Source organism: Parasteatoda tepidariorum, chromosome 2 (genome assembly GCF_043381705.1).
Source record: "Parasteatoda tepidariorum isolate YZ-2023 chromosome 2, CAS_Ptep_4.0, whole genome shotgun sequence".
In the NCBI taxonomy this organism is placed as follows: domain Eukaryota; kingdom Metazoa; phylum Arthropoda; class Arachnida; order Araneae; family Theridiidae; genus Parasteatoda; species Parasteatoda tepidariorum.
In genome coordinates this window covers 30108382-30133969 of record NC_092205.1, presented here as the reverse complement: position 1 = coordinate 30133969, position 25588 = coordinate 30108382, and the positions used below count along the sequence as shown (strand labels likewise).

The following is a 25588-nucleotide window of genomic DNA, read 5'->3' as shown; positions in this document are numbered from 1 at the left end:
AGCTTGATAGTTATTAAGGATTAAACAACACTTCAACTCAAAACATTAATTAACATATTTTGCAATATTTACAGTTTTTTTTACACCTGTTTCTTTAAAAAATTACATATGCTTTAAAATATTAATGTAAAATAACCACTTATTTCATATGCATACATTTGAATACATGAAATATGCACAGAAATAACTAAAAATTAAATAGCTCGATGGTTTGATATCCTTTAATTGTTCAGCTTTAACAATGTACGTAATAATACTTTTGAACATAATAGTATGTCTTTTCAAATAATAACAACTTTTTTATTTATGTTTTTTTTAATTTTTTATCAATAATAACAATTACGAAAGCTAAATATGTAAGATTTATTTCAACAACCATATTTATCAAAAATTACATTGACTTAATTTCACTTAAAATATTAATTTGATTGATATAATGTGTATATCTTTTAAAATTATCTAGGCCATATAAAGCTCTTTGTATTGCTCTGTTTTGCAATAAGTAATATTTTCTTTAATATGACGAAATTGTATGATAGTTTTGTAAAATTTAAACGATTTCCAAACATATTGAAGGCAAACTAGCAGTTCATTCAAACAGTTATAAAGCAATAATATAATTTGAGAAACATTATTACTATTAATTATCACATTTTTCGCTTCATGAGTCATATTTACAAGTTATTATTTTTCTCTGGTCATCTGACCGCAGATTTATATTCCTTCGGTTTGCATGATTTGAAACACCGAAATATTTCTAAGAAAAACTTTATTCTTGTGAAAAATTTACAAATTTTGATTAATATCCATTACTTATTTTTAGGGATGCTTTAGTACACCTAAATTCTCTAATGTATACACGGAAAGCATTAGAGATGAACTCGGGTTCAATCTTGAAAGTCCATGCCCATTCGATTCCGAAAACTTCTAATCCAACTTCAGAATTAGGTATTTTTCAAGGCCAAGCCTGTCAGAAATTTAGTATGTTTGATAAAGGCAAAATTCGAAAAAAGAGATATAAGCCCGGAATAGACGATTTATTAGAACTTACTCGATTTCGAATAATAATATTTATGCTTCGAAATAGTTTATGCTAAATATTTTTTTTTTACTTAATGACAGAGCGAAATGCAGTTTTATAATTTTTGTTCTGTTTAAAAGCAGTAAGAAAGTATTTGAATTCCTTTTATCATGAGCCAGGCCCCGAACGTAGCTTCAGTACATTGTAATAAATTCCAGATCAAATTACAGTAAAAAGTACTGACTACCTGATTACAGCATCCATAAAATCCATTTTATCACGAGATCCAGTTTTACCGTGAAATTTTATGCCGTAATTTTTGCAGCAATATTAATTTAATTATAATGATTCAGTGATTTCACGGTGCATATTACTGTAAAAATTACGGGGCAGCAAATGTTCAGTTCTATAAAATTTTACGAAAAAGAATTCTGTTACCCTGAGTACCAGTTTCTTTTACAGTGTAGTCTTGTATATATTATACTCGAATATACTTTATGGATTGATTGTATTTAATGGATAATCTAGTATACATTAGATAATGTATAACAGCATACCATAAAATTTATCTAGATATGGAAATATAAAGTAAATTCCGTCTTGCTTTTGTTAACGTAGAGATTTGATTGGCTATTTAGGAAATATAATAAACTTAGCATTTTAAATCAATATTTACAGAATACTATATACACTATACATGCAAGCAAAGCAAGATCCTGTTTTTTTTAACTTTTAACAATTGTTTTGTTGTTTATTTGTTAACAATTGTTTCAAATCAATCTATCGTTGAATTGTTTTACGCAAAAGTTCATAAAAACAATCAACATTGACTTGGAAACTATAAAATACTGATGATAAAATTCAATTGAGAACAATATGCAGTATCACATAAAAAATTATTTTTTTAAAATATGAAACAGAGAAATTTTTGCTTCTCACTTGATTCTTAAAGTTAATTTTTAGCAATATTATTTAAAAAATGGAAGCTGGCATCATAACTATTCAGGTCCAACTCACCACATAAACTCATATATCTCTACAGAGTGTTCTCTAAAAACCACTTTGGCATTGTCGTTTTAGTTTCCTTGTCAAAATTTTATAGCTACCATTGTTAGTAAATGTAAAATTTAGGTGAAAATAAAACAAATGCATAAGCTGGTGAAGACCATTAAAACTGTTATTGTACTTTCCAACTTATTAGCCACAAGTTTGCCCAAGCTTATGGATTTTATTTATTAATAAAATCTTAAGCACAAAGCTTAAAGATTTTGAAATAAATGTTAGATGTGAAGATTTAAATTCAGTATGAACATTAGCTGACCTGAACAGTGATGCGTGAAATCTGATAACTTTTTTCCCTTTTTTTTTCTCTTTTTATTTGTTTACGACACTTTATATACAGAATCAACTGACTATATTTTTGACAAAAATTCTAACGTATAAGCCAAAAGTGAGGATTAGTCAACACCCTGTGTATTTCTTAGTTTCTTAACAATCCATTTGTCCGATCAAAACTATATATAAATGAAATCAATGGAAGAATTACAATGGTTGAAAAATCAACTTATTTACAACATGTCGTCTTGTACTGCCAAATGATTGGCTGAATTGCTTCTTTTAGGAAGATTAACAACTGACGTAGTAGTGGTGAAGCTTGTGCAGCTATCTCTGGGGCCTTTATGGTTGTAGAGGGCCACACTTTCACTATGTCTCGGCGATAAATGACCAACCGAATGCCTCGGGTTTTTGCCCACGGTTTTTTGAGTCCTCCATCTCTCAAAGTGGTGCTTCAATGAATTCTGAACCTGCATAAAATATAGGAACATACTTAGGGTGTTCCATAATGACCACTCTTAATGTATATTTTCTGAATCTTCAACTGAAAAAGTACACATATGGGAGAGACTAAATAATATTTAGGCAGGAAAAGAAAAAGAATCGAACTCTGACAAATTACTGCTGAGTAGGACAAGGATAAAAAAAAATGTTTGATTGTTGATGGAAACTAACAGTAGTTGAAAGATTATTTTTGAAAAAACCATCCAGGTTAAAATGCAAATTAAACAGGATTTAGTTTAAAGGGTATTTGAATTCCTCATTAGTAAATATTAGAATTTTTTTTTGCATTGATTAAATATTAATTTCCGTCATCTCTATGTGTATACTATTTGGCCTTAGTTTAAACAACAATTCGAAAAACGTATATTAAGAGCGATTATTATGAAGCTCCCTAGAGATTTTATGAGAAAATAAATAATTTGGAACTATCTAGATTCTGAGGCTTCTATCTATTAAAGTTGAAGGCTCGGGTAAACAATTCCACAATTTACTATAACAAAAAAAAAGAAACATAATGGAAAATAAACTCTTAAAAATTATAAAATTTATTTTATTAGAATTAATTTTTGTTTTTCTCTAATCAGTTGGAAAAAATTACTAACAGATATCACTTTCGCTTTTAAACCAGGTTTCCAGGATTTAATACCTGATGCTAACGAAGTACCAATTCACTCCGGATCCTTTAATTATACGTTGTATTTAAATTCTTAATCAAATAAATATTTTCAATTAAGCTTGATATTTTTGACGGAAGTTTTATTAGTGATTCATCAGAAAAAGAGTTTTATTTGTGTTTTCCTGAAATTTTTCCTATTTAAGTTTAATTTAAAGAAAACATGGAGAAATATTTTTTGTAAAATTACGGTATTTTAAGAGTGATATTTCTGGAAAAAAAAACACAATTCTGGATAGCAAAACAAAAACAAAGTTACTTGAATCAGTCATTTAGAAATTTTTCCATTAAGATGGTACGGGTTTACCGAGAATAGTAATTTTCAAAATTATAAATCCCTTTATCGCACATTTTGTAATAAAATACAAAAATAAAATGCAAATTTTGCCAAATAAGTGGTTTTCATGCCATTCTTTTAATTAACATGATAAAAGTACCAAGTTTGTAAATTTTACTGAAATCGTTACCAAATAGCTTCAGTAAAATTTACCGAACTTTTCGATGTTCCAATAGAGCCAAAAACACGGTAAGTTTTACCATGTTCTGTTAGTTTTCGCCAAACCTTTTTTCTCAGTGAAAATGCAAGTTTTAAACGCATTTAGATTTTATGTACTTTTATAACACTAAAAACAACATTTGTATAAATTAAACGTGGTAAAATACTTATTTCTGATCATTATTCGGTTCTCCGTATGTAGCGTAAAAAGCTCACTACGTAGTAAATATAAAAATTAGCTTACCTCACCATTCAAGAAACAATATAAGACAGCAACTACAAATCCCTAAGAAAGAGCAAAAAAGAAAAAAGAATAGTTTTTGAAAACTCTGTGAATTATGTACAGTTTTTTATGTACAATTTGAGCTTTTGACATAAACTTTTTACTATACATATTTTTCATATTATTTCCTTAATTTTGCACTAGTTTAAGTCAAAAACAAGTTTAGCATTTTAATAATTTATGGTTTTGAAATACCGTATGAAACACTGGCGTCTCTTTCTGAGTTAAAGCTAAAATCTTCCTAACATCACTTCTTCAGTTCCAAGCAGTAATTTTTCAAATTTTTACTTATTTTCAGTTATTTATGTATATCCAAGAAAAAAAGTTATTCCTCGCTGAAAATTCTTTAATTTTTAAAACCAATTATTGATAAATCTGATTGAAAACGAAATCGAATTACTTTTTTGTGGATATTTTATATTTTAGTACGAATATGAATTACAGTTCGATTTTTTTAGTAACCCTTAGACTGTTTTTTCATAATTAAAAAATACCTCAGTATATTTTGTATGTAATTAGAGCGTCAGAAAAAAATATATATAAGGGACAACGGCGTTCCGTCTACTTCACAGAGTTAAAAAATTTACTTAAGCCGAAAGACAATGCCAGTTACATATAATTGTGAAAAACATTGATTGTTTCAAACAAGACAAAAGATAAGTATTTCTGGAAAAAAATATAAGTATTCAAATAAGTATTCAAAAAATAAGTATTACGTTTTCGATTTTAACATTTATAGAAATCTGCTTTTAAAGCAATAAAAGAAATCGGAGTTATCGTATTAAGCAGTTAAATTATTTTGAGGTTTGAAAAAGAAATCTCTCGTAAAAACCCTTAGTTCAATATAATATTAAGATAACTTTTCTGTAAGACAACCCTTACCAATAGGTTTGGTTTGTCAACACGGTTACTTAAGAAATTATTTATTTACATGATTTCAAATCCATTTCTAAGTAATCAAATCAAAAAAGAAACGGGAAATATAACTTCAAATCAAAAATAATTTGTTATCTGCTGAAGTTACCAAAGATATATTAAAGTTAATCCACTTAGAAAAATTTCACCACAGTTTTATTTATTATAATTATATTTACTGTCTTTTCAAGAAGTTTATAAATGTTTGATTTTTTACAGCCAAACATTTAAGCAATTTCCTTGAAGAAGGGAAAGATTAGTGTTTTTCGTAGGAAACAAACACACTTTGTGTTTGCATAATTAAGGATGATTTGAAAGAAATATACCTGTATAGACAAAAGCGTTGCTTGAATATAGATGAAGACTACTTCGGCAAGTGGCTCAGTGGGTGTGGCTATCACTATAATGTAGGTTACACCCAACAGAGGTATCAGTACCAGAAGAGCTTTTGCAGCTTTCCTGCGCAATTACAGAAATGCTGAGTAACTTAGAACATTAAGAGTATTTACATATATTTATTGATCAATGACATAATTTTAACATTATGATATATTTTTTGTTGGCAAAATTAAAACATTTTTAAATAATAGGAAATAACACTCTTTAAGCAAATCCGAAAATTTTTGCACAAAATTAGGAAATTAGCTTATCCAAAGAAAATTTAATGTAGAAAATATTTTTTGATAATTATTTATAACTTTTTATTAATTAACTTACTAACACTCGAATCTATTGTGAAGTACGTATACAAATTTTTATATTATTTAAAATGTGAAACTTCAAATGACAAAATACAAAATTTTAACAAATTCAGTTATCTAATTTTAAACAGTGATTCCATTTAGATATTTTGATTTTCCATTATGGACTATAAAATAAAGAGTTTTGTTGCAATTTGATTTGTGTGTTATTGTCCTCTAATTAAAAAAAAAATTAAAAATTGCAAAAGCTTGACAATCATTTTTAATTCATGAAGGCTGAACTCTACCATAACTTACTTGGTTCATATCCTTATGAATGAGTTAACGAAAGCCCTTTTTCTTAAACTAATATTATTTATACTTTTAAATATTAAGAAGCTAAGATGCATAGAAATTGTTAGCGTGCAATAAACGGACAATTTAATAAAGGCTATGATAACGGCGTGTGCCAATACTTTTTACCGTAAAATTCCCTTTTACTTTGATTTTTTTTGGAGCGAAAAATTCTAATATGCTGCATTTTTTACAGTAATATTGATTGTGAAATCAGTGTAATTAAATAAATATTTCTGTAAAAATTCTGATACAACATTTTTTGGTAAAAACAGATTTTACGATAATAAGCATTTTACGATAAAAATGATTTTACGGATGTTGCACTCGGGGTGGCAGGACTTTTGTTATTTGATCCAGAATTTTTTTACATATTTAATAGATATCCTACGTCTAAATAGTAATTGATTTTTACTGAGCGTAGTTTTCATTTCATTGGTAGATCATTTTGCAATATTCTTTGCTGTAAAATTTTCTTCTATCACACCCTCTCAGAACTAAAACGCTCAATTTTGACGTTTCAAGCTGAATTTTGCTCATTTTGAGTATCATTTGATCACGAAATCAAGTGATTCTCGCAAAAACACAAATTTTCAAATAAGTGACGAAAATATTTCCTCAACTCGAAACGAAATAAGAAGAGACTGACGAAATAAGCCGACCGGCGTGGATGGTAGTCAAAGTGTTGGCCTCATACCAAGAAGATCTCAGTTTGGGCATGGGTTTAACCTTGGCGAACAAAGAGTTAGTATCCTTTGGCCAAGGGTTTAACTTATTTATCTGTTCGATTTGTCCTTCTTTCGTTAGGGGGACATTGATCTATCTGTATGTTGCTGGGCCGGGATAGCCTGGTCGGTAGGGCGCTGGGCCCATATCCAAGAGGTCGTGGGTTCGATCCTCGCCGGCCGAAGACTCCCCGTGTAGTAAATGGTGACTGATGCACGTTAAATCTGTCGAGTCTCAAAGTCCTCCATGTTCCCACAACAAATCAATACCTCTGGGGGTACTGATCCAGGAGTTTCCTTGTCTTCTGGATTGGTTCAAAATTACAAGGCTACGGAGTTGAACGTAAGTAGTCGTAAACCCATGAAATTGGGTCTGCTGTACAACGACGGTTATAAAATAAAAAAAAATCTGTATGTTGCCCACTATAGAGTTATTATTACAAGACGCTACGAGTTTGTTTGCTTGTTTTTTCTATTGTTTTGGTTTCTTTTGTAAAGGAATAGAATGACGTAATATTTTATTAATTTTCACGAAATTCGTTTCTTCGAAGAAGTGGTAACAGTTATTTCGCATCATTTACGATAGTTTTCCTCGGGGTGCATAAAAATATACCATGAAAAGGTACTTAGTATATACCCCTAGCAAATTTTGGTGCGTCAAAACGAAGAAAGTTTCGTAATGTTTGAGTATTCATTTTTTAAAGTGGAGCCACTGCAAAACAGCTTGTATATTAAGCCATAAATCTTACTTTTCATAAATTTAAATTTTATGTTTAAAAAAATAATAAAATCTATTCAAGTAAAGCAAACTAATGAAAAAAAATATTTAATCAGCATGCCTCAAATTCAATATTTGTCTGCACAAAATTTAGGTTTCGATAAATAGTCAAAGTAGTAAATTTAATTAATGAGATAATTGATAAGATTATTTTATAAAATTAATTTTGTGAGAGATCGCTAAAGACTCACTTTTATTTTACTTAGCACGATTTATATCTTTTTTTAAGAAAAAAAAAACCTTTTATCTTACATCCTCATCTTTCATCTCCTTTTCGGTAAAATTAATCTGATTTCAGTTAAAGTTATTTAAAATATTGCAATTTAAAAAAAAAAAAAACAAATAGTACTAGCAAAAGAATGTTCAGAAGGTGTTGAGTTGAGTAATTAATGGGTTGGAAGTTTTTACATTTTATGTTTCTTCACTAAAAAAATTTAAAAAAAAACTATTTTGAGTAATTAAAATTCTCCATAGGATCGAAAAACTCACAACGAAGAATATTCTTTAACGAACGTAATTTTTTAAAAAAAATCTCTAAAATACCAAATTCTAATTAACTACTAAGCCTTATTCTTATCATTTGTCAGTACTCGCAGTTAAACAAGTTTTATTTTTCATGAAAGCCATAAAAAGAAATATTAAGGAAAATGTTTCTGATATTTTTATAAAAATGAGGTTTCTTTATCGCTATAAAAATTCTTAATCATAATAAATCTAGTAAGGAATGTAAGCAAGCAATTTTTTAAATCTCTCGATTGTAATTTTTCAACATTTGTCTTGAAATATATTACCCAAAACGATAATAAAACTTATTATTTCAATGGCTTAACTTTCAGTCTTATTTTCATTTAAGAAATATTTTTAACACATTTTTTCTCAGATTCACGTTTATACAGATACCGTAATTGAGGCTTTACAAAATTTTAAATGTTCTGCATAAGTTTTTTTTTAACTTTAAACTGCGAAAATTCATTGCTTACTACAAAAAAAAAAAGATTTTTGTGAAATAGAAAAAAAATAACATTTAATTGAACGTAACAGATTTTTATTTATGCAGGTGTTGGCCGTCTTTTCTTCCGTCAAAAGTCCAACGCTTCACCGTTTTACATAGACCTCCTCTTTCACAAGCACACAGTTTTGCGACTCCGCATTGACCTTTTTCGTCATTGGCATCACTGTTCTGAGTATATTGCATTTTGTAATATTTTAAATAAATATTTGAGGGATGAAATCGTTAATGAATTTACCACTTTAAATTATGCAGTTATTATAAGCGGATTGAAAAGAAATAGCGTTGCACATTTTAAATACAGAACAAAAGATTTGTTCAGATTGTGAAACTTTAAGATTAAAATGTTTCAGTCAAACGTTTTACGCGATTCTGTAACTAATTTTTGTTGAAATATGTAACTTTTTTGTTATACGCACCTGTTTTGGTTATGCGATACGCACCTGTACTGCTTAGATTCCACTGTGTTAGAAGCTCTCAGTTTTGTGATAAGCACCCACATTATTTTGGCAAGGAAGAAAATATTGATCTGAAAATTAATACAATAATAAATCAGAAAGTTTAAAATACAATATTATATCACAATTTTAAACTATTAATCACAGTAAAGTGATAGGAAAATAAATTACTATGAAAACTATTACATTTTAATATATTTCAAGACAGTATTCCAAAACATAACTGTAATTTTTAAAAAAAAATTATGTTAACATATTAAAAAAAGAAGGATGAATCAAAGAAGTAGCCTGAAAAAATTCAAGTAGTGTATCAAATATAGAATAGGCAACTAACGAATCTATTAAGGAAGACTCTATTTAAGCGAATCTTACGAATCTATTAAGGAAATCGTAAAAACAAGACTTTTTATTCAGCTTCAGGTTCTGAATTCAGGTACGTATTTAGCTTTCTTCAAATAACAGAAACAAAATTCAACCAAAGCATGTCAATACTGAATTATACTAGTTAAAGAGGATATCGTCTGTCTAACAGTAGAAGGGATGCCTTCTAATTTTGAATTCTTAGGTTAAAACCAATTTACGGTAGATTACAAATTTTTGAAGTACTGTTGCCACTATTTTTGGTGCTGATGTAACATATATTTTTAAGTGAATGTAGTCAAGTTTTTTATTTACTTTTTCTCTGCTATAATTTTATTTATTGATTTATTTTGTGTTTATTTGTTTACCAATAACATATATTTTAATGTGCATTAGATTTAATTTAAAAGCTTCATTGCAAAACCATTTCGTTAAAAAAAACAAGCACATTTTCAATATCATATTCGCCCTAGTTCTGTCAAACAATTGCTATTTCATCAATTTTATATAATTGTTTGCACGTATGAGCACATTTCTGTAGATAATACTTATTTAGTTTACCTCAAAGCCAGAAAATGGTGGCAAGTATAAAGATTTTTTTTTACTGTTTAACAATTATTGATTAATCTTTTTGCCTAATTTTAATTTACTATTGTTGAATAGAAGCCAAAAGTAATGTAAAATTTAGGTGATTAATCAACGGCAGAATCTTCGTGTTACTATTACAGTATTCTTTACTATAATATCCATTTTTACTGAAATATGTTACAAAACAGAGAAATTTTTTTATTTACAGTCATTTTTACTGAATAATTACCGTAAAATCACTCTAAGTAAATATAACCTCGAAAATTATGGTTTATAGTTTTACGGTAAAAATGGATTTGACGGTATAAAGGGATTTTAAGGCTTATACACCAAAGTGCTAATCCTTCACACTGTAATTTGATCCAGAATTTTTTACAGCTTGGGGATGTTCTATGGTCTTAGGTGAAAATTTTATCAAACAATTCACTGTTCAGAGTTGATTTTCTCATGCAATTAGCTTTTCAAAGAATTTTCTTATCTTACTAAGCGTTATAACTTTTCTTTGGTAAAAGTAAATGCGGAGAGTAATCGATAGTTATACCGATGATAACGAAGTAATGGACCTGTCAAAGGATTAATTTCTCTAAACACCGTGGGGCACCATGATAGCCTTATAAAGATTCCAGATAGAATCATTAGAGGATTATCATCATCATTAAGACTATCGAACTTAAGAAATCGTTAGCAAGATTTTCCCATTAAATTTCGTACTCTGGAGATTTTCTTTGGTGATCATAGGCGAAATTTCAAAATATAATTCTCGAGATGTACCTCCCATTCACCACGGTACAAAATAGTCTAAAAAAAAAAAAAAAAAAAAACTTTCAAAAAATATTGATTAACCGTATTTTATGTAATTCATAGGGTTTTGGAGAGTTATAAGTTATGAATATGAAATTAGATTTGCAAAATTCAATATGGCGTAAAATAATTTTAATGAATCTTGCAAAGTATTATCGTAACAATGTGATAAAGGAGTAACTATTTATTTTCAGGATTCATTATTACTTATAGGAGAAAATTTAAAATCAAATTAATTTTTATGTGTGCAAAATAAAAAATTTACTGTATGGTAATGACATTTCTGGTACAGTAAAAAAAACATAATTTAGGCTAATAAAACCAGAAAATGAATTGATCATTCATTTGGCTAATTTTTCGTCCATATAGTAACGGCTTACTGGAAACTTTGGTTTTCAAATTTATAGTTCTATTACTTCACATTTTGTAAAAAATACAAAATCGATGAGTAAATTCAATCGAATAAATAGTTGTTATACCATGCTCTAAGGTATTATGATAAAAATACTAAAATTTTCCAAATTTACCAAATTTTAACATAGATTATAAAATAATATTTTATTGTTAATTTTTTTAAAAATCTTTACCAAAGCTTGTCATTAAAAATTACCGAGCTTTTTGTTGTACACATAGAGCAAGAAAAACTGAAACTTTTTCAATATTCAGATAGTCTTTACCATACTTTTTTTTCGCAGTGCGGTCTATTTCTAAAAATTTAAATGAAGATATAAGAGTTATAACTTTTATTGAAATGAATTCTTAAGGAAATAAATTTAAAATTTTAGAAATAAATTTTATCCGTGGGATTGAAAAACAAATATTATTTTAGAGAAAATTTATAAAATACTAAACATGTTTCAAAATTACGCGTATGAAGCACACAATTTACTCATCTTGCATATTATTTGCTAAACAATCAAGCAATGTTGCTTAAGTAGTTACTTAAGCAATGTTACATTTTAAAAACTAATTTCATTTTTCTTATCTTTTTTTCCTAGACAGCATAGATAATAGTGAATATGTTCACTGAAAAAATATCGTTTAAATCATTTAAAAAAAATGCATAAAATGACTGAAAAATATATGAAATTGCTTAAAATTTCATTCTGACAAACTTTAAATTTTCTTTATCTGAAATTAGTCTGTCTAATAAGTTATGAATCGAATCATACCATCAAAACTAGATGCACACTGAGAACTTTTAACAAGGTATCATCCTGTTTTGAAAGGAAAGGTTGCATTCTTGAAATATGCAAAAAAAAAACTTCTTTTCAAATCAACATCCCAAACTATTGCTTTCTGTTCACTTCAAGATTAAATAATCTAGCCACGTATCTCTCTGTTTTTAAATATATCTATCTATGTACAAGATTTACTGGCACAAATAAAACTCAATCACACGCTATATTTTTATTTTAATTTCAATATTTCTTGACACAGATATGTGCAGCATTTGCTTTACATTGCATTTAACTTCCTTTACTAGAACAATGCACTCTTCTTCTCTCAAAGATGAACAACACATGAAATTTGAATAAATTTGAAATTCTACGAAATTTTGAATTTAAATAAGGCTTTTAAAGTGCATATAAGCGCAATGAAAATGCGAATCTTATGTATTCTACTCACATATTTGCATTCTTAAAACACAATGTTTTAACAAAAGAAAAATTATGTTATAAAAAATGAATTATGTAGTTAAAATCCCCCCCCCGGCAAAGAAAAACAGCCTGTTTTTAAAATAGAAAAAAACAAACTAAATGTTTTCTTTATTATTATATCGCAAGGCCATTTTTAAAATTTCTTTTCTATATTTAGTCACCTATTTTTTGATTTAGACCATTGTGCTCCCATTGAAGAGTAATTTTAGCAAAATTTATCAACACAAATAAAATTTTCGAGTCAAGCGCAATCAGAATATTTTTACATCTTGTCTTTTAAGATTCTTTTGTGCGAATATATGCAGCTAATGTTTTTTCATAGTATAAAAGTTTCTTTGTGAGACCTACACAATTTTAAAACTGCCATATGCGCTAAACTTTTTAGAGTCCCAAAATGTTTCTAAAAAAACAGAATTTTTAATACATGTTTTAAAGAAGCCTGTTAAGTGCAAATAAAATGCAATTTTTATCTATGATGTTTACTCATTGGATTTGTTAAACACCATATTTTAATAAGGCAAAAAAATACGTCAAAAATTTATTTTGTTGTCGGAATTTCCAAAATGTTATCTCTCTTCGTTCGTAAAGAAAAAAAATAAAAGTTTAGCAAGTTATTTAAGTAGAAACAATCAACTTAATTTTGTTTTGTTGCAGGACATTAAGAAGTAGAGAAAAAACTTTTTATTGAAATTTTTTTGATTCATACAACTGTGCGACGAGTCGAATAAAATGCTTATAACATTAAGTTTCAAAATTTCACATCCTAATGCTTAGCAATTAATCCATTTAGTGACCTCTTGGAGTAAATACTGAGTCATTTCTGATGAACTTTTAATGTCTAATGAATTCTTGAAAGTATTTGATGTCTAATGAATCCTGTTGTTTCAACAGTTGAAAGAACATCCAGTTCGAAGGGATAGTAATTAATATTTCGTTTCCCGAACATGGGTTTCAAATAAAGGTCACCACATGTCCCGCTTTTCTATTCTTCTTAAAGCAGATAAAATGTGCATGCTTACTTTTTTTGCTAATTGGCCCCAAAATAAATGCATATTTCGATATCGCAATTTAATTTCTGAACGAGAATTTTATTTGATACCAACATTTAATGCTACACTTGATGATATTAATTTCTAAGTAACATTTATCTCCAATTGTTTTTGTAAAAATAGCTCTAAATGATCAAGAAATTGTAAATAAAAGAATTGACGTTTCTGTAACATCAAAAAAAAAAATGATTCATATTTACCAAGAGCACCAACATAACAGGACAGCTGAACACGTAGTCATAGTTATCTTTGTTTTGCCATGGGCATCTGAAATAAATTATAACGCTTAAAATTTTTTTTATGGAGGACACTCACTGAACAACACCATTATACATAAAATATAGTTCTAAGTCATGGGCTGAAATCGCAACCTGGAACTATCCTTCCATACGAAGCAGATGGTTTCAAAATTAAACAAAAGATGTTCTACAGTTCCTCGCGAGCATTTAGATGACACAAATGCAAATTATTCAAATATTTGTGATCTTGTTAGGAAATATCTCTCATAATAAATAATTTAATTTTGTTGCGAAATAACTGTGCTAATTCTCGTAAAATTCAAGAGAAGATAGACGGAACAGTGACCAGTAAAGAACTTAAAAGTGCTGAACTATGTTAAATAAAGGTTATTCAACGAGAGTGATCAGAGATCAGGAAGAAGTGTGAAACTTCAAAGAAATTTTGTGAAGACGAAGGCCTACTGAGAGTCAAAACTCGCTTAGTTCTCGATGAAAGTTCAGAGGACTTTTAATGCCCCATTGTTCTACCTGATTATTCAATAACTCGGCGTTTCATTGAGCTTACGCATAAGACACTGAAGCATGCTGGTGTACTGACCATTCTAGGATATTTAAAAGAAAAATATTTGGCTCCTAGAAGAAGGAAGATTATCAGGGAAGGGATTTCCATGTGTAAGAGATACTCTGTGAAACATGCAACAACAGAGCGTGCCCAATTACCAGCCATTCGTGTTCAGAGAGGGCCTTTCAAGTCACAGGTGCAGATTTCACTGGCCCAGTCTTTCAGTGAGGTACAAGGGCTTGGATCATATTGTTTAGGTGTGCTATGTATCATGCCGTGAACCTTGAATTTGTTATGTCTTTGTCAACTGATGCCTTTATTCAAGCATTGCGAAGATTCATGGCTCGTTGAGGGAGATGCAATATCATTTTTACAGACCGAGGAACAAATTTTCTGGGTACCTCAAGAGCACTGCAAAATTTTGACTGCGAAGCTATTTAAGCTGATTGTGCAGTTCAACAAATTAAATGGAATTTTAACTCTCCAAGTGCACCTTGATACTGTGGATAGTAGGAGTGTCACATTAGAGTGTTAAGAAATCCTGTGCAAACGAATATCTGCAAGGTTAGCCATAATTGCGAAGAGATGCTTACAGTGGTTGACTACGAAAGTACCATAAATCAAAGACTGACACATCTGAGGATCCTGAAGAACCAAAAACTTTGCCCATTTTATGCGCGAAGTTGCTCCAACATTACATTGTGACACAGTTGATCTAGATCTAATTGACAGCAACCAATTACGAAATAGATTATGCTTCCTTCAAAAGGTTCGCGAGAGTTTTCGTTACAGGTTCCAGAGAGAATATCTATCTGCGTTGTTGAAAAGTCCCGAAGATAAGTAAGGCTCCAAATTGAAGGTAGCTGCTATAGTTCTTGTGGGATCTGATAATTCTAAAAAAAACCGAGTGGCCCTTAGCTCGGGTCGAGGAATTGATTTCGGGCAAAGATGGAAGACGAAGAATCGCTCGATTGACGCTGGTACGTATTACATTTATTCAGCCTATTTAATAACTGTATCCTCCAGAAATACTGTCCGAAGATTTAACATCCATCACTCATCTTGTCGAGTCACTTATTCCTGAAGTTCTGGAAACCCTATGGACTTTTGATGTAAAGTACACCCGAAGCGGTCTCCAAGTGAAGATTCCACAAAGACTAAACATTTGATTATTAAGAAATATTATCGACTTTACTTTAGAGCCTTTAAATATTTAAATATTACTCTCCAATGTTCTGTAAAGGCTACTTTCTCATACCAATTGTTGTAATATCACTTTAAGGATGTTTTTCTTCTCGCAAACATTTTCCCCTTTTGGTCTAATTTCATTATTTTATAAAATTTTGTTTTGCCTTAAATCAATGCAGATGGTGGGAGTGTTGAGAATCGATTTATATTTTAATCGTACTCGTTATGATTATATACTCAATAATTATCTACTCATTAAATAACTCAACAAGAAACTGTATCTGGCAACAGTATAATAAATTTTTTGGAAAAAATATGGTTATAGTCTGTAGATGATTAAGATTTGAGTATTAATTTGCATTGTGTTTAACTAATGAGGTTCGCTTATGTTATAAAGAGGTTCTGCTCGTAAAATGTAACAGTATATCGCAATGCATCGTAATATATTGCTTAAAGTTCAGACGCTTTATTTACTTTTATAATAAGAAATCTACTTAGTATTCGATCTTTCATACATTTTTTGGGTCTATTAATGTTACTTTTTTTCTTCAAAATTCTTGTGTTAAATTGGTGAAATTAATTGTGCTAACAGGGGCTCTACTCAAGACTTCTGGTAGGGCTTGCTTGTTTTTTCAGGATAGATGGTAAATTCGTTAAATATAATTTATTTGCTTTTAATTATTATGCAAAGCGTTGAATTTCATTTGTAATAGATTTTTTTTCTCACTGAAACGAAATGAACTTTAACTATTTTAAACTTCTCGAAATTAAAGGAATACACAGATCTAAAACAGTAAACAATAGATTCTAAAGCAAAAATTTAATTTTAGAAAATAATTTAGATTTAATAGTGTTCTTCAAGGATTATAAGACAGCATTAACAAATAAATGAGTGCTTACGTATCAAATTAAAAATTATTTTTTTAATATATTTGATTATTAGCTTGCCAAACAGTTTCATTGAACTATTTTAAGCCTAGATAAAATATTTTTTCTATTGAAAACTTTTATTTTCATGATATTGACACCCAGAAGTTGTAACTTAGCTGACATAAGTCTTTAACGTCTGTACTCAAATACATAATTTATGTACGTTTAGGGCATATATCCGCCTTTGGTAATTAGCCTCTAATCTTCTTACAAGAAACACGTTGACAATATATGTTGGCTACTTTTTTTTCAGCCAATATAAAATTGAACACCCAGGACTAATGAGTCATATTTTAATATCGAGTTGCATTTCCGAAAAATACATCGCGATATTTTCTCTATTAATCTAATTTCTACATTGTCACCCAAATAAAATGTAGCAACATTCACAATAGTATCGTATTCATTAACTATCGCTTGCATAATATTCGCGATATTGTAATGTTAGTCATGGTGGGTCAATGTTTAGATCTCTCGCCTCCCAATGAGGTGCCCGGGGTTCGAATCTCAGAGATGTCTGGTTGATACGAATTCCGCACCCTACTCGCACAGCCTACAGTGCTGACGTAAAATATCTTCAGGGTTAGATGGATCATGGGCTAGAGGTTCCTTGCTGTAAGGTTAACCGTGGGATGTTTCTGTGGTTTTACTCTCAATGTAACGCAAATGTAGGTTAATTCCATCAAAAAGTCCTACATGAATTCAAATTTTACCCAATATTTGATCCAGGAGTTCCTTTATCTTCTGGAGTAGGTCCAAAATTTAAATAGCACGGAGATGAACATTAGCAGTCGTGAACTCAAAATTTGGATCGGGTGTTCAACGATGAATATAAAATGAAAAATTGTCGTCATGTTTGATTCACTTATCATCGGTAGTCAGTGACCTCCGTAAACCAGAACCTGGTACTGCTCTACCAATAAGCGAACTCGGCTTCCAAGTACCAATAAAGGGAAAGTACAGATTTTTTGAAATAAAGCTTATGATATTTTCATTTAAAAGATGACAATATGAGGTTTTTGAAACATAAATTTCGGAATAAAAAAGGCGTGAACAATTGATAATTTTTATTAACAGTTGGTATTAAGATGTTTTATTATTGGAATTCGATAAATTCAAAAGCCTTGTAATGCCTTTCCTGCGTAATAAAAATAAGCTCTCATACTTTCAATATATATATATATGTTTTTATTGTTATTTTTACTTATTTTTACTTTTTGTGTTCTATTTTATTTGTTGTAATTTTTATAAAAAAAAATTTCTGAGTGCTTCTTACGCTATTGTATTAATATATTTTGCTTTGGCTATGTTGATACAATATCAGAAAGCACTCTGTTTTGCGGATATGATCGTGTGGGCTGATGAAAAGATTATATCTTTTTTTCCGGTTTTTTAAGTAAAATGTCATCCTTTTTTTTTCTTTTTTTAAACTGTTGTTTGTTATTTTTTTACTTATTATTTCCCCCCCCCTTTTTTTTTCTTCCTATGTCTATAATTTTTCTTTGTTTTATTCTTCATTTTGAACTTATCTCTATCTCTTTCTCTCTCTCTCTGTCTGTCTCTCTCTCTCTCTTTATATATATATATGTCAGTCGTAACCTTTTACAAAAGAAATAACGCAAAATTCTACAAAAACTAATTCACCATTTTATTATTCTTTTTCATCCATTGTNGAGGTTTCTAACAACTTTAAAAATAAACAGTGATTGATTCCTTAAAGTTATAACTTAATTGAACGAAAAATGCTAATTCATAGATAAATTTAAAAATATTGTATCTGCTATCAGAACCAACCTAAAAAATATATACATACATATATATATATATATCAAATGGAATTTATTCCTTTAAGTTCTTAGGCTGTTGGAATAATTTGAAATCAATTATTCGTATAACTTTTAATTTACTTTCCATTTCTAAAATGAATGGATGATATTTAATGTTATTTAAAACGGTATAAATATTAGCCATTTTGAATGCATTTCTCAATTCAAAGCCGTTCAAATACATTTTTCATAAAGTTGCTATTGAAATCTGAAAAGCAAATAAAACTGTTATAAACTATTTATTCAGATTTAAACAGGACGCACATCAAAAAAGATGAATAGCGTTTGTATGAAAAATTCCAACTATGTGTACAAAAGTTTGAAAGAGTAAAGGAGTATTTTTAAAAAAAAACACGTTTTGCGTAAAATGCTCTTACAGATTTAATTATTGAAAGGAAAAGCTGCTGTATTCAATCATGTAATTTGACAAGCTAATTAAAGGCAGGAAGGAAGGGTGCTTAATAAATTAAAGACTTAACATGGATATTTTAACAAGATGCTTAGGCAAATTGCCTGCCGAAACTGAATTAAAATTTTGATAGCTTTCAATTATTTGCTCTTAAAGAATGGTTCATTAATCTTGCAGCAATGTAAGAATAGCTACAGCATAAATTTACAAAACCATTAATCTGTTACACATCTTAATGTATCAAAAATTATTCATTATTTTCTAGTTCAATTTTTAAATAAGGAAGTAATAAAATTTTGGTTAAAAATTTAGGAAAACAACTTTGTGTCAAGGTGAGTTTTAATCATTATATAATGTAATATTTAAAGCCGTTGTTTCTTTATATTTAAGAAAACATCAATCGGCTGGGATAGCCTGGTAGGCAGAGTGCTGAACTCACGTTTGAGTGAACGAGAGTTCGATTCCAGTCGGTCGGAGACTGGTGCACGTTAACTCTGTCGGGTCACAATATCCTCTATATTCCCATAACAAATCAATATCTCTGGGGGTACTGAATTGGAGATAAATCATTCCCTGGTTCGGGCAAAATTACAATCTGTGGATGAATGGATGTATGAATGGGTCCGCCCTATACACGGGTGTGGCTTAAGTCGAATTCTTGGCCACCACTGGGAAACAAGAACAATCACACACCCTCTGCCTTAATGACCGACGGCAACAACAACAAAACAGTAACCATATTTTAATTAATGAACATTTTTAAACTTTATCTGGAAAACATTATTCGACATTAATAAACTACTGCTGCCAAATAATTTATGGTCCTAAAGAAAGATACTTTATTGTCTATTGTTTCAACAGCAAACCTTTAAAATGAACAATGAGTTAACGGTTTTGTGTTTAAATAGATTGTTTAGTGATTCAAAGCATTTCAATGAAATTTCTTAATACAAATAATTTAAAAACTTATTCTCATGATTGATTTGCTGTGCAATATAACAGGCAGTATTCATTGCCGGTGTGACATTGTGATGTCCTTTATATTAAGGATGATTAAGTATCAATTGTATGCTTTCCTTTTTAAAAGTATTTTGTTAATGAAGTTTATTTTAACAGAATTGACCACCTTATTTGAGAAAACAAATAAAAGCTTTTTCTTAAATAAAAGCTCTTGTATTTAATTTATCGGCTATTATGTATATAATTTTAATTTTATTTTCGTAAAAAAAAAGAACTAACTATAACTAAATTTGACGCATTTATTTTCAAGATTAACTAAAGTATAATTTATTATCGACTCAGAAGTTTAGAGTTGAGCTTGCTTCGCAGCAAATAACTACTTCAATAGTTAAGTTTGATACGCCATAAAAAGCAGAAAACCTGTATTTTAAAATATTGCCACAACAATACCTGAAAATCTCTCTCTATTTTTTAATCTTACGTGGCGAAAAAAAATTCTTTTTTGCGTAGAGTACAAAGAATTGAAATATCGAGTGCGTGAGCTGTCTTAAGCATAAAAGCGTAAAAGTCTATGTCTAAAAGTTTCTGATTGAAAATTCTTTTCTCGCGTGAACAACGAAGAGCTGAAGGGAACTGAGCTATAAATTGAGAAGAATTGGAAGGTAAAATAGTGAATAGTTCATATCAACAAATACAATATTTTATATTATGCTTTAGTTATACTCATGTAGGTTTAATCATGAAAATTTTACTCTTTGTAAAAGTAATTCATTAAAAATAAGTATTAGTCATTTTATTACGCTATTTAATTATAATATAAAAGTAGTTTCGAAGAACAGTAAGAAAGCGTTGATGATTTCTATAAAGGATATAGCATTGAAGAAATGCGTAAGATATACACCGTTGACATACATGTTTATTTTTTATACATAATTATTGTTTCGTTTCTTACAGTTTTTCTATTGCATGTCATTGTCATCTATATAAATTTAATTTTTTTTAACTTATTAATTCAACTTTAATTTTAACTTTATTAAAATAACTAAATTTTCAGGGTTTCAAAAATTAATTTTATTTTTTAGGATTTTAAGCTAGAACATGTTTCAAATGGGTTAAACTTAGTAGTCAGTGAAGCGAGCATGGTTTGCGTAGCAATCTTCGAAGACATCGACTGAGCCCATTGTTTTTGCATAACGGATTTAAAATGATTTTATTAGCTTTATTTAAATTTTTATGAGAGTTGGTGACAAAAAGATAACAATAATAAAATACTGTTATTTATTTCCTTTTTAACGTTAATTAAAAAAATAATATCTACGAAAAGTATGTTTACCCTTTTTGCGTGAAAGGTTCGTCAGCAGCAGCTCCTCCAGCAATTCCTTTCACTATAGCCCACGCTGCAGCAACAACTGCTGGGATTCCTGAAATAGATTGTACTTTTAACATGCTAATTTTGCAACATGTTAATTGAAGTGAAACTTCTAATGCGACTTCCAACAAGGTTGCGTTAAACGTTTAACGCAACGATACACAAAACAAAACATTAATAACAAGAAAAAGTTGCTTGGTTGCCTAGCAACCAGCTAGAGTTGCAGTTATTACATCAGCAGACGATTTAAAACAATTATTCTGTTTATTGATGACGGAACATCTTTATTGCCACTATCCACTGCAGGTTCACAAGCTCTGGCAGACGTTACTGGTGAAGAAATTGACTCTTGTGAACGGCCTGTGATCCTTGCTGGAGATTTTAATGTGAATTTCTCGTTACCTGAAGTTGAAACATTATTAACCTTCCTTAAAGACGAATTTGGATTGGAAATGATAAATGGTAGGAATAATCCAACAACCAAAGGGCAGCCATTGATGCAGTTTTTACAAGAAATATTGAAAAAATAGAACTCAAACATTTCGTACCTTGCTTTAGTTATCATAATCCCATTGTAAATGTTATAGATTTGGATATTTCTCCACTCGAAAATGATAATTAAAAGATGCGATCAATTGTGAATTGTAAGCAATGTTAATCAAGTTTGCCTTAAAGATACAGTATGATTTCACTAAAAATCAATTTCTACCCCTTCCTATTTTCATTTCCACATTAAGAAGTTTCATTTCTTCCGCGCGGAGGGACTCCACGCACTATATTTTTTCCTTTTTTTTTGCAGTTGAGACGTAATTAATTTTGTAAAAATAAGTTGAGACAACTAATTAATGGTGATAGATTTAGAAATTTTAAGAATAAACTTTCAAAAATGTAGTTTAGTCAGTTGAAGTTTTTAATGGTGGCTAAATTATTTTACATGTTTTCATCTTGTTTGGTAATTCGCTATGCTAATGAAAGGGAAAGTCTTTAGCTGTAATACTGAGACTCATATGCCATTTTGATTAAATCTTCCTTTTACACAATTGACTTATGGGTATATCACACGATAAAAACTATCAACAACGAAACCAGTAAGTCTACCGTAAAGGCAATCGTATCCTTCACTTTCTCCAAAAATTGCATGAAAATCCTCGTGTGATATAGAAATCACGGTTGCCCGAAATATCAGCAACTGTTTCTCTCAGCTGAGAAAAAAATTGCCTATAAATAAAAGAAACAAAAACTTGAGCCAATCAGATCGCTTGCTTGCAATGATGTTTCAGTTTCATGTGATGACGTTAACAAATGTAAGTTAAAATGGCGACGACGTTGATGAAGAGGATGATCGGATGAAATGTTGAGTTAATTTAACGGATATCAATTCTACATCTTCTGTGATTTTTTTCTCTCCCTTTACAAACATCGTTGAGTAATTATGAGGCAATGTCATAAAATAACAAAACTTAAATACTAGCCAAAAGTTTAGATAAATAGCAGGAAATGGTAATCGTGTTACCAGCAACAGTTCCGGTAATTAAGCAATCCTATCGGCAACTCTGAACTGCGAAATTGCCTTAGTTGCGGACAGAGTGGAGGTTCCGCTTACGGTTGCTCATATTTTTCTCTCGTGTGATATTCGCAATATTATGACACAGTTAGAATTTATTATTCGAAAAATAAATGTAATATAACCAGAAGCAATCTGCTCATACAGTTTACGGTCAATTTTTACAACCGTACAGTTTTCGGTCAATATTTTTACAAGTTTGAAACCGGTATGGTTGAAAAGTCGTACATGTAAAACTGTACCTTTTAGTAACCATTTACAACTATCATGGTTACAAAAGGGTTAATGGAAATTTAATCTGATTTTGCAGCTAGTTTTCGTTAAGCACAAATGGAGTAAGATTGTAGTTATCTTTTGTCAAGTGAACCATGGAATTTGACTTGATTTGTTTATTTATCTAGTTGTGACATCTATCAAGAGAGATTGGAAATGCTAGACTCAAGTATCGGCATTCGGATTGTCGATAATTTTTACCGTAAAATCCATTTTTATTAGAACATATTACGGAACGAGAAGTCTGATATTCTGGGATTTTTCCAGTAATAATAACAGTAAATTCACTGAATCTCTCTAACTAAATAAATATTAATCTTGAAATTACGGTATTACATTTCACGGTAAAAATAGATTTTACAGTAAAATAGATTTTAAGGATGATGCAGTTAAAGTACTTGCAGGTACTTGATACCATAATTTGATCCGGAATTTTCTACTGTGAAGGATGACTGTAATAAACTTAAATTCGGTGTATATAATCATGCTTTAAAAAATTTCTGAAAACAATTACTCATTTTCGATTCGACATTGCTAAATAGCATAAATATTGTATTTTAGGGTAATCAAAAAAAGAATTCTGGTTAAAAATTCGTAGTAGATATTACAGAGGGTTGAAATTAACTCTTAGCATGTATTAGAACAATAGCGTTTTCTGTTTTTATTTTATGGTTTATGAAAATGCCTAAAAAGTATTGACTTAAAAAGCGAAATAATTTTGTGTCGATACCATATTTTCAATATTACTTATAGGGGTAGACTATATTTGAGGGTGCCTCTTGAATCTCGCCAAGTTGTGATCGCGGTTGATCGCCAACCTGGGCGATGTTGATATCCAATCGTGATTCTGATTGGTTTAGATTTTAGCGTTATTTTTAATGTTCAACGGTATATGTAATTTCAGAGGTCCGTTAGTTCTACGCTGGATACCGGCTGGTAAGGTTACTTTTGCTTCTAGTCAATAAGATCGAAGTTATGAGTGCAGTCATTAAAATAGATTCAAGAAAAAAATGTCCCCGCCAGTTTGGTATTACAGACGCCATTTTCGATTCGTATTTCGTCGAATTTATGTGGCGATGGAGGTACACAGATTCTATTCATGATAAATTTAGACAGTATCTAACTGTTATTAGATAATTCTGTGCACTTGAATCTGATTCTGTGCACTTGAATTTTAGAAATGAATGATAATAAATCTTTATGGAACAGTTATAAAAAATATATGATTAATTTATAAGTTAAAGAAATCCCAAATTAAAAAGAAGCAACAATAAGATATTAAGAGTAATTGAATTTTTAGATGCACTTACCCCACCCTATTATAACGTATGTTTTGAATTGGATCTTATCAATGGAAAAAGTCTTTACCACCAACATGTAGAGATAGAGACCTTCCACGAACATCCAAAAGAAGTTTGTAGCCATCAGGTAAGTTAGAGGTATAACAAGAAAACAGGCAATCTGAAATTAATTCAAATTTCATAAAACTAAATTTATGTATGAAAAAAGTTATTAATTTATATACGAAAATGTGTCATTACTTCATGTATGGAAAAAGTAACTGCTTCAATTATAAAAAAAAGGTGTTGTTGATTTGTGCATAAAAAATTGATTTATGTACCTACATTGTGAGAATTTTAATTCTAAAATTATGGTATAATAACCAGATGTAGTTTGTCCATTTAAATAATCGTAACCTTTACGGTAAAGAACGTTTTTAATCTTTACGGTCTTGAAACCGTTTAAAACTAATATCGTTAAAAAAACAGTCAATATAAGACTACATGTTTTTAACCATTTATATTTAGCACGGTTTCAAAACTGTAAAAGGGAAATTTAACTGAATATTGGAACTGAGCTTTTTGTTAGGTGATGGACATTGAAGTTAGGTTGTAATTGAGTTGTGTTATATAAAATGGACCATGCAATGTGGTTTAGTTAATTTGTGTAGTTTTTCACCTATCGTAAGACTCGAGAAATATTAGACTTTTTATGTTAGGCAGCTTAATGGTACTGTCATCTATGCGTGAATGAGAGTATTGCATTCTAACAGTCCAGGGTCACAAATTAGGGAGTGCAAGGCACTTGAAATTCTTCATGGGTTGAAGTGAATCGTGGAATTATAGCGGTAGCAAGGATGGGACTAAAACAATTGTTTCATCTGTTATGAGATTGACACATTAACCCTCTCGACTATAATATGTACCCAATTGCAAGGAACTAAGTGGCATCATTAGATGGGCCTAGTAGGTGCGATAAACTTCTGATTATTTACCCGTATTTGGTGGAAGCAATTAATAAACTATTTTTTTTTATAGTTAACATTTGAATACCTTCTTATTTATGGTTATTTAACAGCTTTATTTGATTATTACCAATCAAATAAATTGTTGTTTAACCATTTTTTCTGAGAAATTTCTAGCAGTGTATGAAAAGTGACATTTATTTCTAATTGAAAAAAGTTCTTAATTTTTATGTGAAAAGGATTATTCATTTATGTATGAAAAAAACGTTACTGAATTAAGCATAAAAATGGTGCTCCATTTTTTAATAAATATAGAAATAAAAATAAAAATAG

At 29.6% G+C, this 25588-nt stretch overlaps 1 protein-coding gene across 3 annotated transcripts in view; it reads right to left on the bottom strand.

Annotated features, from left to right (window-relative positions):
* Nucleotides 1–609: 609 nt before the first annotated feature.
* Nucleotides 610–25588, bottom strand: part of LOC107454966 (diuretic hormone receptor-like) — a 174151-nt gene continuing 149172 nt past the window's right edge. For 2 of the 3 annotated variants that reach the window (XM_071177411.1, XM_071177412.1), the window contains exons 7-13: nt 24321–24471; nt 21138–21225; nt 13891–13957; nt 9193–9302; nt 5554–5686; nt 4274–4315; nt 610–2826 (exon numbers count right to left, since the gene is read on the bottom strand). In XM_071177411.1, the coding sequence (XP_071033512.1) occupies nt 2590–2826; nt 4274–4315; nt 5554–5686; nt 9193–9302; nt 13891–13957; nt 21138–21225; nt 24321–24471 (828 nt within the window). In that variant the 3' untranslated portion in view covers nt 610–2589. The remainder of the gene's footprint in view (nt 2827–4273; nt 4316–5553; nt 5687–9192; nt 9303–13890; nt 13958–21137; nt 21226–24320; nt 24472–25588) is intronic. The other variant, XM_071177413.1, reaches the window with a different exon arrangement.